At 46.6% G+C, this 14,245-nt stretch overlaps 1 protein-coding gene across 1 annotated transcript in view; it reads right to left on the reverse strand.

The window, feature by feature from the left end:
• BOD1L1 (biorientation of chromosomes in cell division 1 like 1) overlaps window positions 1-14,245 on the reverse strand; it is a 48,567-nt gene that overhangs the window by 15,537 nt on the left and 18,785 nt on the right. Inside the window, exons 10-14 of the mRNA XM_032494161.1 lie at window positions 7,489-13,501; window positions 5,553-5,617; window positions 4,296-4,380; window positions 2,062-2,105; window positions 546-603 (exon numbers count right to left, since the gene is read on the reverse strand). Of these exons, the coding sequence (XP_032350052.1) occupies window positions 546-603; window positions 2,062-2,105; window positions 4,296-4,380; window positions 5,553-5,617; window positions 7,489-13,501 (6,265 nt within the window). The remainder of the gene's footprint in view (window positions 1-545; window positions 604-2,061; window positions 2,106-4,295; window positions 4,381-5,552; window positions 5,618-7,488; window positions 13,502-14,245) is intronic.

Below are 14,245 nucleotides of genomic sequence, written 5' to 3' on the forward strand. Positions count from 1 at the left end.
AATATGGCACATAATACGTTATAAAAATAACCGTGTAGGGGATTAAGACCTCTTTCTCCATTCTTGGAATAAGGAATCAACATAATTCCACATTTTGTTTGAGAAGAGCATGATTGCTCTGGAGTTGGCAGCCCCTAGGGCTGCGTGGACTGAGGGCCGGCTCCTGGGTGACGAGCCACACGAATGTGACTCCCTGCTCTGCCGCCACATGGAGGCTGCCTGTCTGGAGGCAACACAGTTGAGTACTTAACACAGAACTTGTCCTACAGTAAAAACCACAGGGACAATACACCTTGTATTTACGCTGGATAAATCCGTTGTGAGGTTACCAGCAAAGTCCTGGTAGCTATTTAAGCACAAAGCACCGTGTACAAGCTACGTGGCCTTGAATGAGCCGCTGGACCTCTCCATGAACCAGTTTCCTCACTGGCACATGTGATGCCAGTCAACATTCACTTCACCAGATCATATGAATTAAATGAGAGAACATCTGCTAGGTAATCGTAATTAATATTAAAAGTCCTCCTATGAAATTCGTAACTTACCTTCCTTGTTACGAGATATGCTATGAATTTCATTTGTTCTTGAGCCTGAATTTTCGACCTATACACACAATAGAAAAGGTTACTTACAGATAATCTCACAAAAATCTCAAAGGTTGGAAAAAAAAAAAAAAAGGAAGGTAATTTACATAACCTGGCCATTTGTGGGAATGTTAAAAGGAACTAGAATATATGTTCTTTTAAATTTTACCCAGAAGCTCAAGAGCACAGGGTAATTTTCTTTCTGAAGAAGTTTCAGTTTAACAGGTTAACATCACACTGTTTATTCTTGTCTTTAAAATGGTTATGGCAAAAAAGCAAGATATAGGAGAGAAAAAGTTTTGGAATTGCATGAATTCTCTTCCCATCTAATGGCCTCTCATGATTTTCTTTTCTCTTTACTTAAAAATATTGAAGGATTCTGTCATTCTGTTATAAGGCTTCCCTTTGGCAAATCTCACCAATTATACTTTTTTTTTTTTTAAACTGAGGGGAAGTCTCAGAATATCCTACAACATTCTAATTCCTAATTACAGAATTTCATATTTGGAAAGGATGGTTATACTTAGACGAGGAAGAGGCAGCTGCTGGGGGACTCGGGGAAACAAGGTAGGACCAGCACATGCTGGGGGAGTTCACAACACTTCGCTGGCTCTGGAGGTTTCAGCCACATTTAGAATTCTTTTAACTTCGGGGTGGGGCTAAACCTGAACAGAATCGGGGGAGCTTTTCTCTTCCTTTTACTCAGCAGACTGTGTGTGTTTCTAGATGCAAACTGGGATGTTTCAACAAGGTGGGGTAAGCCCTCTGATGCTGTGGGTGTCTGGTAGCAAGCAGAGCTCTTCTGAGTCCTCTGGGGCACTGAGAGACTGTGCTGGCTGCCTGCGATTTGCAAGCACTTTACAAAATGCTCACTCCTCTATGCATTAAGAAAAACAATCAAAAAAACCACAAAAAAACCTTTCAAGCACAAAAGGGATTGTGAGAACCGCAGCTGGGAAAAAATTTGTATATATGGCAATTATAGTTCAGTCTGTTCAAAAAAGCTTTCTAAAAACATAAAGTGAACTTTAGTTCTTAAATTCAGTTTGGCCTATAGTACCAGGATAATTTAAGACATGGTCCAATTTGCAATTCCATTATAGTAATAAAAAAAATAGAAAGTTTCTAGTTCTTTGAAGGGTTTCATTAGGATTACCAGGGGAATTGCCTGGTCTGAGGGGCCTGGGCCTCCTTCTGTTTCCTAGTTCTGGCTCACGACATTGGCCTAAAAAGCCACTAGAACACAGTGCTGCTGAATTCAGGCGGACTCCCTTTTTCTGACGTCAGTGCATATAGCTGAGCGTGGAACTGGACGTGTCAGCAGGCTGAACCCGAATGAAGAGCACGTTTCAAGGGTCTCCTGTCTCCTAAAGAAATGTGCAGCGAGCCCCTCCCCTAAACGTAACCACTCTCAAAACACCAAACCCAAATAACCCCAACCGATAACAACAAAACCCAAGCCATGTTGGTGACTTACGTTTAGTGATTCAATCGCCAACGAAGGTGCCCTCTGAACTTCAGCTGTTCAAAAATGAGAAATAAGGAAACTGAATATTGTTTCTGAACCACAGAAAACTAATTTAGAGACTTCTGGGGTAGTTAAGCAGGACTGTGTCACTAAGTGGCCTAGCTGCCTTTGTGGATTATAAAATTCTGACCAATTATTTTCTCCAGTCCGTGTGCTGTCACACTACAGGAAAACAACAAAAACAACGTTGCCTGCATTTTTACAATAATGGCAGTGATCCATTAAATCACTACAGTGACTTAACCATGTTGGTGATCTGAAGCTTCAAAGGAAGGTGGAAGGGAGCCTTTGCAGTTAACTGTTATGCCACAGTGTAACACTGGTTTGTTTAAAAATAATGCCATCAAATGAAAAGTTAGGCCCTATCCCCTCAAACTAGCAATGGTCTATTTATATTCTTTGGAAACTTGAAGTACAAAGTCTACTGTTTCTACTCAACGATGACAGAACACACATTTTTCTTTTAAACAACTTCCTTTTACGTAAGTAGATCTCCTATTGAACTGCACCTAAACACAGTAAAGTAATCTGAAATACTACTATGGGAACAAAGGACTTCTGAATCTAAAAATGTTCCCTCCTTGACAATTAACAAATGGGATGTTAATTATCTGTACTGTAACACACACATACAAATTTTAACTAATGCATCTGTTCAAGTTTTGGGTAGATCAGTCATCGTTAGGGCTTTAGTATGTCAGCATGAATGACTTACCCAGTCTCGGGGTGGTCTTCCAGGACTGTCTGATACTTCTGTTTCTAAGGCTCTTGAGGTCACATACCTTGAAGGCTGCCCTTTCAGATGGTTTTGCCTTGGAAGGTGCCCACCCTGACTGCCCCAGATAGTCCTGGGTGAGGATTTAGACACACTACTCCTTACACGCTGCCCTTCCCTTTGCCTTGTCCATCAATACACACCTATTTATCCTTCAATATTTGGCTCCAAATTAGGGGGAGTGGCAAGTGCTCATGAAAATTCAAAAGTTATATATGCTTGGACCTCTCAGTTCACTTTTAAGAAAATACCTGGGCAAATACATGGTTACATGCATATGAAAGTTCATATTTATAACAGTACAAACTACAAAAACTAGAGACCACTAAAAGGTCTAATAACAAATGAGAATAGTACATTACAGATGACTAATAAAACAAATGAAGTGGACCTGCACACAATGACAATGAAGAATGCCCACAAAATATGGCTAAGTTAAAAAAAATTACAGAACAATATAATATATTCAGGTTCCTAAACTGAATCAGAGTAAGTCTGTCTCAGGGTTTCTGCCATGAATGACAGCAGCAAAGATATCTTCCCAGAGGCCAAGAATGAGAAAGCAACTACCTCCATCTGGGGCGAAGGGAGAAGATAAGAAATTGGACTTTGCAAGATGTATCTTTGCTCCTGGCTCACTGCTTTGCCTGAACTCTTCAGGTTTTTTAATGCTATGGACTGGATGTTTATGTCCCCCCCAAAACTGAATATATTGCACCCCTCCCCCCATACATTGAAACCCTAATCCCCAGTGTGATGGTATTGAAGTCAGGGCCTTTGGGGGGTGATCAGATTTAGACGAGGTCATGTGTAAAGCAGAACATAATCCTGAGACCAAAGTGTTTGAGAACTGCTGCCCTAATCCTGTCTGATACTAGGATCTCCCCTAAAAACTCTTCAGTGGATGCTGAAGGCTACCGCACAGAGAGACTGAGAAGAGGCTATGCAAGCTGGGAATAGCTTCAGTGACTCAGCCACAGTCAGAGTCCAAGGGCCAAGAGTATGAGGTTAAAAGAAGCAGGCACACAGGCTGCAGATTGGCCTTTGGAAATGAGCTGTGATAGCCTCTGGAAGGGCAGGAAGGGCCACAGAGACACAGTTTTGGGACAGAACAAGGGTTTGCTTCAAAGTAAAATTTTTGGGCCACAATTATTTGGAGAGATCTGATTTAAACAATTACCTTTCATAATACTGATTGACACAATACTGATTTGACACTTCATGAGAAAAAGTATACGTTAAAAATGAAAATAGTACAGAGTCTTCTCTACTCTATGTTAAAAAGCGAGAGGTAAATTCATATAGCCTGTCAGTGTTTTATGAATTAGCGATCAATCTTAAGCTGCAATAAAAGGTAAAACCACATGCAAGGAAAAAATTATGTGAATAACTGCCAAAAGGAATTTACCTATTCCACTCAGATTTCTCCCACTTGGACTTTCTGGTGGTGCTGGAATTTCATGATTTTTCTCTTCCTCTGATGGCGCAAATATCTGAAAAGTCCAAAGCATCATAACAGGTAAGTTAACTGAGGTTTTTAAAACAAGACGACTAATCTCGAGTGCGTTAAACAAAATACACAGCATCCTGTGACAATATAAAGGTCTACTTTCAAGTCTGTGAAATTTAAACATGAATATATGTCAACCTTTAAAAACAAACAAACAAACAAACAAAAGAAAATCAAACTAATCTCATATTTCATCCATCAGTGACTCTTCTATTGCTTTAAAGTAAACTCCAGCTGAGTCCAGCACACAAGGCCCTTCCTGATCCGGCCCCACTCCTCCCAGGGCTTGTCTCTCCACAGCTCACCCTGAACCACTGCAGTACCTGGGACTCACTATCTCCTCTGCCCTTTCTATGTCTAGCCCACTATTCTTGCCTGGAAGACTCTTTTTTCTGTCTCCTCTGGTACACTTCCACTCTACTTGCAGAATTCCACTCAAATGTCCTCCTTGCAAGCCCTCCTGCCTGCTGCCCACTGCTCCTGCTGGCAAGTCGAGCCTCCTGTGCACTGCTGTTCACAGCCCCCACAACTGCCATCTTGTCTCGCATACTCGGAGGGTGCCCTGAGATCAGGCTGGAAAGGAGGCATGGAGACTAAGCTGTGTAAGGCACATAGGTTGTGATAAAAAACCCAAACCAAAGAAACCGCTAGATTTTACTCTAAGTATGAGGGGAAATCACTGGAAAGTTCAAGCAGAGCAATGACATGACCTAGTTTATGTTTTTCAAGATAACTCTCAGGGCTGTGTGGGGTCTGGAGGAGGGGTTGGAGAGGAAGGAAGTCCAAGAGAGAAACTACTGAAGTGGTGGCTTAGACAAGGGTGGCAGCTGGAGAAACAGAAACAGATGGATTCAAGCTATATTTTCAAAGTGGAAACAATCAGAATTGGCCGTGGACTAAATGTGGGGTTACAGGGAGAAACCAGGGTGACTCCTGGGGTTCTGGCTGAGTAGATGGAACCGACGATGGCACTATTATCTGAGATTCTGAGGGTCTTAGCTCTTCTCCCCACAGGATGTGACAGTAACAATACTTAAACATCTTAAGCACAATGAGAACAGGGGCTATGTTCTGCTCAAGTGTACATGTGTCTGCGTGTGGGGACAAGGTACTTACACCACTGACAGCTCAGCACAACCGAATCATCAGCCATACCTCAGTTTCCAAGTTGGCTTTCGGTCCCTGTCCTCTCAAGTCACTCGATGGAGACTCTTCACTGCCTAATGAAATTCAAACCATTAGATCAATTTAAGAATCTGTGAGCAAAATACATCCTGAATCAAAAGGTAACAGAAAGTTGTATCTAGCATGCCATTCCCTCTTCCTCCGCTCTCAGCAGAAAACAATAAAAAGGAGTATATATGAAAATTCTCAGATGAAAGGCAAGGGGTCATTGACTCTTTTTTGGGGGGGTTGGGGATAAAAATGCTTCTTGTTCTTAAGATGGCCACCCAGAAAGAATGACACAATATTATTTGTGAAGTCATCGTATTTCCAAGTGCTTTTCTACAGTGATTTGCATTAAGTATGTCCCTAAAAGAAAGTATTCTCTGCCACTGAGATATATTCTCAGTAAAGGTGATTTGTGAACAGACTCACTTTACATGCATCATGCTGATACAGCAAAGCTGAACATACAGTTGAAAAACTGTGAAGTTGATAAAAAGAGAATGGCATTTTCTCTGGTGGAGACTCAAATCTATCTCGTCCTGGCCCTCTCTTTCCTTCTCTCCTCTGTCCTGCGACTCGCGGCTTCTAGCTTCCTTTACCTGCCCACATGCAAGCCTCAAAGAAAAGCCTTCCTTCCTCTAAGAGGCTGCAGGCTTTCCCTTGCTGAAAGCCCTTCTAGTTCTGCTTCTTCAGGGGGAAGAAAGTGGGGGAGGGAGGGAGGGCGTAGCAATAAAGTAGCAGTAGCAATGGTTGAGTCACAAAAACTTCCAGAGCATCCAATTTATCTCAGGCTAAATTCAATGGAAATTTTTAAAGTTACTTATTTCAACTGTTGGAACATTTCTTAATGTCTCCTATAACCAAGAGGACTAAATCTACTGGTCTCAGCCTCTGGAGGCTGCATTTAGATGATGTCTAAGACCCATTCCAGTTTAGAAGTCCAGGATACTACAATTTATAAAATTAGAGTGGAAAAGAAGTCAACACTCCTGACTGCTTCAAGCCCAGCCCATGTGACCCCTGAGTTCTCACAGCATCCTCTGGTTAACCCTATTCTAAGTGCCTGTCACATTGCAGTGTCACTGATTACGTACAAAACATTGCAGAATTCACAGCTGTCTTCCCATCTGGACTATTGTTTTTGAGTCCACAGTGGTACCTGGTGTAACATGTCTGAAGTGGGAGGGCATGAATGACCGAGCTCAGAGCTTGTACGTTTGAAAGTTATCAACTATTTCTAATAAGACCAGCACTCTCTGAAATCTACCAGGAGGAAACACGTTTCTTTTCTTTTTTCAAACAAATTCTAAACCGGAAACTAACTTATTTATGTGAACAATAAATTACAATTAAAAAAAAAAGTGCTCCCTTGATTAGAAGCAGCCAGCCCGCCGGCACTGACACGTCCTTTGAATCTGTAAGTCAGATGGAGGTTGGACTGATGCTTGTTTTTGTACTATTATCCCCCTGTCATACAAGGCTCAGAGCTAACCTTTCTTAAGTAGCATCTGAGTACTATTCAAGTTATTTAAACTCTCTGAACCTTTTTTCCTCATCTGAAAAAGGAGGATGATTTAAAATAAATACCCATTTCACAGGGCTGCTGTAAAGTATCTTCATTTTGATTCATAAGAACCCTGAAGGTCAAATAGGTTTAGTAACTTGCAACCATCCTGCGGATGACACTTGTCCAGCTGACGTCCTGGCTCTCAGCCTCCTGCCTCTACACTCATTGCACGTAAGTAAGTGGGTCTAACTTTAAGTTTTAAACACAATTTTAGAGAAGCTTGACCTTCAAGATGGATGAGAGTTATTCTGTGACATTCTAGAACCAAAACCATCTTTTAAAAGATGGTCTTAAATGTCCTCTACATACAATTATCTTTGTAAAATGTGAAAACTTGCAGTTAGAGATTCTCACCTATGTCATGCAAATTTTCTTCAGATGAAACACTGACTTCAAGGCCTCCTTCTTCCTGGAAGGACTTCTTCATGCTGTTACCATCTCCCGTGTGCTCAGGGTATGCCGGAACGGTCCCTTCGCCACTGGGATCACTCTTGAAAGTCAAGTCCTGTTCGCACTTAGGAGCCAAGAGAGCTTCGTCATAGGTAGCTGTAAGGACTGCCGTGTGGGAAGGAGCAATTTCGGATTCTTGGCCATTAATACATTCGGTGGTGGGGGCTGTCAAGTTGCCCTCAGGCCCCCACTGGTCAGGAGGAAGAGAGGATGTGTCATCAGCTTTTCCAGCACCGGTATTTACTGCACGGCGAACACTGATGGGGGAGTCCTCGGCGGCCTGCTCTGGTCCTCGCAGGTCGACAGGCAGGTCTGCACCCCTCTCCAAGCCCCTCCCTGCTGAACAGCTTGCCGGAGTACTGTCCCCTGAGGTCCCTGCCTCGGGGCTTTCATGTTCTCTCTGAGCTTTGCCCAGACAGCAGGCTTCCCTTTCTTTGGTGCCAGGCCTCTCTTTCTCTGGTGCACACACAGCACCGGCAAAGCACATGCTGACTGACACCCTGTCGTGCTCTTCCCAGGTGCCCACTGCCACCACGGGGCCCGCTTCTTTTCCTCCTGTGGATGGCCCGGGACACTGACAGTGGTGCTCAGGCATGAGGCTGGGCCTAGGGACCTCACACTTGCGCACCTTTGCGGCTGACAGGTCGTCTCTGCCTTCTGGGGGGCCTGCAGTCGGCTGAGCCTCTTCGTGCCTGTCTGGACCCGTGGCGGCCAGCACACATTCAGCTGTGCTGGTGGAGATGAGGGCAGCATCGCCCGGGTCCTCCACCCCCGCGAGAGCCGTCTGATCGTCCCGGGGGGCGGCGCCCATCATGACCGCTTCCCGTCCTTCAGAGGTGCTGGTGGAAATCATGGCGGCGTCACTCATCTCCTCCGCCGGCGTGACCGAGGGACAGACCTCCTCCCGAGGGACGGCACTGGACACTGGGCCGTCGCAGTCCTCCACGGAGCTCGTGGAGATGACAGCGCTCCCGTCCTTCTCTTCCAGGCCCGGCACGGCCGCCCCGGAGCCGGACGCCTCACACTCTTCTGCGATGCTGGTGGAAATGAGGGCGCATTCGTCCTTCTCCTCCTTGCTGGTTGAAGCCAGGGGACTTTCGACTTCTGTGGGTGCACTGGGCATGGGCACCTCGAAGTCATCGGCGCGCACCAGGCTCGGCCCTCTCGCTCTTTCTTCAACCGCTGGGGCGGGCGGCTGGCTTTCGGAGCGCTGGATGGTTGTCGCGCTGGAAATGGGCACTTCGAGCTCCTCCCCTATGCTTGTGGAAATCATGGCGCACTCGTCTTTCTCCTCGCCTCTAGGAGCAGCGGGCTGGCTCTCATCTCCTGCAACAGCGCTGGGCATGGGGGCCTCGAATCCCTCCACGTTCACTCTGGTGCCGTCGGCGATTTGTTCGGTCCTCAGAACACGCGCGTGACCTTCCTCCACGTCTACAGCCGGGCTTAACTGCGCGGTGTAACCATGCGTGGTACTGGTGGAAATCGCCAAGCCTTTGCCTTCGCTTTCGCCCCTTGCTGAACAGGTCTGGTTGGCAAGGCTGTCGCTGGCCGTGGTGGCCATGAGGCCGTCGCAGTCTTCATTGTCCACAGAGGTGATGACACCCTCATCTTCTTTCTCGCTCGGCGATGTGTGATGAGCTTCGTACTCTGGGACGGCCCCGGATACGAGTCCCTCATAACTGCCCCCGGCCAGGCCAGTGGAAATAGTGGTCTCGTCAACCTTTTCCTTTCTGGTGACCTGCCCGCCACTTTGACCTGAAGCTGCACTGGTCATGGGAACCTCACAACCTTCACGAACTAGTGCCGCTTCGCCCTGGCCTGCGGCTGCACTGGTCACGCTGCTTTCCACGACGCCTTTTGCACTGGAGCAGATCTCTGGATCTTTGCTTCCCTTCCCAGCACCGCTCACGCTGTCAATGTTACTTTCGGTTGCGTTTGGGACGGCTGCTCCGGCCTCAGCTTCCACACGCCCCGCCGCGGTACCAACCCGACTGTCCCCCTCCTCTGCACTCTCGCACACTGCTGCCCCGTCGCCTTCCTCTTCCATCCCCGCGCACATCGACGCGTGCCCGACTTCATTTCCTCTGCCGGTACTGGTCACCACGCCCTCCCCTTCCTCGTCCTCCTCCTTCGCGCCGGTGCTGGTCACAACGCCTTCGTCGTCGCACGGGCCGGCAGCGACTACCGGGGCGTCAGCGACGTCTTTAGCTACCGTGCTGTCCATGGCACTTTCTCCGCCTTCTTCTGATTCGGAACTTAGAGCAAAGCCTTCGCTGCTCTCTTCCGAACCTGTGCAGCTTGCCGGCCCCTCTCCATCCTCTTCCGTGATCCCGGTGCTGGTGACAGCGCTGTCACCTTCCAGCCCGTCGTTCACAGAACCGCCTCCCTCCTGGGCGGCACTGGCTCCTGCTGGTGCGTCATTGCCCAAGGGGACTACAGGGGCACCGGTGACCCCGCGCTCTTCCTGTGGCCCCACATCAGTTACCGAGCACAGGACAAAGCTGTCACTTGTCCTCTCTGCCCCCGTACATGTCACAACCCCCTCAGTTTCTTTCTTGGGGCCCATTCTCGTCGTATTTCTCCGGAATCCATCTCCCTCTCCGCTGCCCAGGGACCCCTCTCTGATTTCTGTCCCAGCACTCGTCACCGCCCCGTCACTTTCCCCCTCACTAATAAAAGCGACGGTCCCTTCCGCCAGTTCTGAGTCTCTGCTTGAAGAGCCATCACACTTCCCTTCCAAGCCTGCACTGGTCACAGCGTCGTCCTTCTCTTCCGTCGCCCCGCTGTTGACATCGTCTTCAGTCGTGCCGGCGGGAGTCGTCACCGGCTCTGTTGCTCTCTCTTCAGGCCCCACCACGGCGCACTCCCCACTTTCTCCTTCCTTGGTGCTGGTAAGGAAAGTTTCACTTTCAGCAAATCCTTCCGTGACCACGGCGCCACCTTCTTCAGCTGCGGCAAAGACAGTGCCTTCGCTGGCTTCCGCCCCGACGTGAAGAGGGTTGTCCCCAGAGCGCATACCGGTCGTGAAGCCTTCGTCCGCCTCGATACTTGTGCAGGGCACGGCCGCCTCGCCCTCCCCCATTTCTGAAGACGTGGTGGTGGCATCACCTGCCTTTACGGGGCTTAAGGGAACACCCCTGTCCTCCCCTCCAGCACTGGGGGCAGCAGAAGCCTGTTCTGCTCTAGCAGACCCCGTTGTTGCATCGTTAGCATTCCCACTCCCTCGGTGGAGAACAGAGGACACAGCGTTCCTCCCAGCACTGGTGTCCACCTCACTGTTTTCGCTCCTTCTTTCAACATCAGCTGACGTGTTTTCTATTTCACCTGGGCCTCTGCTATGCTCAAGCCCAGAAGTTTCCGCATCTTTTCCTGTGCTCACGCCTACCGTATGAGCGACAGCAATGCCGTCTTTTCTGCCATTTTCTATGGGAGCTCTAACTGTCTGCTTTGAACTGGGCCCTGTGTTCGTGTCACCCTCTTTCCTGGCCGTGTCCATTGAGCCTCCTTCTTTGTGAACGTTCTCATTTTCCACAGTCATGTCTGCTGACTCACTACCAAGAGGCACGTTCACTTTCCCTTGTTTGCTGTGTGGCATGGTGGCCTGGGGACCTTCTGGGATGTGTCTTCTGCTCCCTGCGCTGGCTTTGGCTGCCTTATCTACTGTGGAAATGGCATCACCCGGTTTGCTGTCACATGCCCTGGGGACCTGTGACTCTCCAGCAGCCAGACTTGGGTTAGGGGTCTCAGAGCGGCCCACAAGTGAGGTGCTGGCTGGGCCTCCTTCCCCAGCAGTTCTCTTCTCAACCACAGGAATTACACTTGGATCATGGGACTGCTTCTGAGGTGCAAATGTCATGGGGCTTAAGGATGGGGAAGGGTCTAAATCTGTGGGACATTCAGGAGCTGTGTCTCCTTGAACAACACACTGCTCACTGGGTCTGGTGGTGTTTTTCAGATTCTTTTGTGCCCTGCAACTTTCTGGGGCCTGGGGTAACAGTCGATGACTAGTTTCTGAGTCTACGTTCATCTCACGAGCTCCTTGCTGAGTGTATTCTTTCTCCCCTGGGTTCGGTTTGGACACAGTGCTTTGGAGATGCACTTTCTTGGTCAGGATGCTTTTGTGGTCAGCGTGCTTTTCAGAATTACCAATGGCTCCTGTTCCACGTCCTGATTTACAGGCCAGGGCTGCTGTTTTTGAATCTACCATAGAAGTTCTTAACTCATCCTTTATAACTGTCGTGGCAGCCTTCTGTTTCGTAACATTTTCCGAGTCGATGTCTTGCTGAGGACTGTTGCTGCTGCTGTCTTGGGTTTTAGATATCTCCAGTGCATTTTCCATGGCTGGCTCTGGATCAACTTCCATTGGCTCCTGTTCAGGCATCAAGGTGGGATCACTGCATTTTTTGGGTTTCTGAAGGAAGGAACTGCTGGGAGTGCCCAGAGGGTTTGCTGCTGGCTTTTCCTCTCCTTTGGTCATTTCTTGGGATAAGCTCCCTCTTCGATTTTCACACAACCTTCTACTTAATTTTTTCTCCATGACTGAACTATTTCCTCTGGCCTTTTCATGATTACTGTCAACTTCTTTCCCATCCCTGTCTTCTGATTTACTTTCTGATTTATTTTCTTCCTTCTTTTTCACATCCTTACTACTGTGCTTCAAGCTTCTGCTTTTGTGACCATCTGATAACCTCCTCTCAAGTCTGGTGGCACTTGAATCTTTCTCACCCTTGTATTTCTCCTTTGCTGGCGGTACCTTAGCTCGGTGACTAGACTCTTTCTGGGCACCATGTGCTGAAGAAGCAGGGCTCTCTGACGCAGGCTCAGCGCCACCTTCCTCAGCGGGTCTGTCTTCAGCTTTGGACTTCCGCTGCCTCTCTGGGTCACCTTCTTCTGTGTTCTTCTCCTTATCTGCTTTTGGAGTGGTTGCCTGTTTTGTGACATTTTCCTGCAATTCTGTTTCAACCACTTTTAACGGTTTACCCTGGCTTTTGGATTTAGACTTTAATACAAGTTTCTCTTCTAACAAGCTCTTGGTTCTTCGCCTCTCCTTGTGAACAACCTCTTCTGGCTTTGAATTACTGTCCATACTCGTCGATTCTGTGTCACACTTATCCTCTGAATAACTTTCACTTCTTCTCTGTAATGTGATTCCATGTTGCTTGGACCCCAGAGAATCTTTCTGAATTTTAGAATCACTTGATCTTCTTGATTTGTGCTCTGACTTAGTTTTCTCGGCTGACAAGTATCTCTCTTTTTTGCTGTTTTCTTTACGAATGTTCTCATCGGTTTTTATAATATATTCAGAGACTGGTTTGCCATCTTTGCCCAAAATTGATAATTTCCTTTCATTCCTGTGTTTACTTTTTCGTTCAGCTTTATCATCTGAAGAAAGCTTTGTCTGTTGATTTGGCTTCTGAATATTTTCATCGACTTTTAAGCCTTTCTCACAAGAGTGAAGCTCAGTCTCATCACCTGTTTTATGTGTGGGGTCACCTTTATATTTATGTTTCATTGACGGTTTGTCTTCTGACAGAGTTTTCTCTTTTTCAGGCTTGTCTTTGGAGGACTTTGCCTCTTTTTTAGGTAGGCTTTTCAAGTGGGGTGTTTCAGAATCATCTTTCTTTGGATGCTTTTCATTCTTAAGTGTGCTTTTCTGTTTCTGGGGCTCTTCTGTGCCAGTTTCTGAGCGTTCTGCTGGCCTTTTTCCATCTCTTGTGTCAGTCTCTTCCTGTGCCCCTTCCACCACAACAGGGGTCGATGTCCGTCTTTTATGTTCCCTTTCTATTTTGGATTCATTTTTATTTTCATCAGCTGAATGCAAAGACTCTGAAAGTCTCCGGGCAGGTTTACTTGGTTCACTTTTTGCATGAATATGCTTTGAATCCTTTGAAGAAGACACTTTTTCCTTTTCACAATGCTGTAAGAAAATAACAGTTAAGATATAAGAAATACTAAAATTAATTTTTATATTCAAATTTAACATCTGGCTTCATTTAGTATGTTGAGTGCTGTCACACGTTACACCTCAGTCAGTCTTTGCCAGCAGCCTATAGTATTAATAACTTCATTTTCTGCAACCGGGACCTGATTCAGCATGATTCAATAACTTGATGCCTAGGCAACAAGTTTAGATGATTTCATCCTGAGTCCAGTACTCTTCCCATGACATTGTAGCATCTTTGTAGAGAGTCTTTCTCCTGAGATGTGTCCATGCCTTTAGGAGGCCTTCTTAAACTCTAATTTGCCAAAGCCCACTAATGCCCAGTGGTCATTTTTAGTGCAGAAGCTTAATACCTAATGAAGGCAATTTAAAAATTTTATTAATGAAATAAAGGTTTCTTGTATCTTAATTTAGAAATCCAAATTATATATGGAAACTTCATGAATTTAGGTAACCTGTAAGACAATGTACTTAGGAAATGTCAAATGAACCCAGTAACTCACAGTAATAGAAATCGTATCACATATCACGTATATATGTGTTTATGTATCAAGGGAAGATACTGATAGACCAAAGCCTCCAAACCTCCCCCCATCCCACCGAGTACGGCACTGAGTGAATTAATGTTAATGGCTAAGCACATTTTAATAAAGACTCACTGACTAGCTGTAAGTATTCTTATTCACACAGTGGGCTGAGTCCTCAGAAGGGCCTCTGGGT

This window comes from Camelus ferus, chromosome 2, assembly GCF_009834535.1.
Source record: "Camelus ferus isolate YT-003-E chromosome 2, BCGSAC_Cfer_1.0, whole genome shotgun sequence".
Classification (NCBI taxonomy): Eukaryota; Metazoa; Chordata; class Mammalia; order Artiodactyla; family Camelidae; genus Camelus; species Camelus ferus.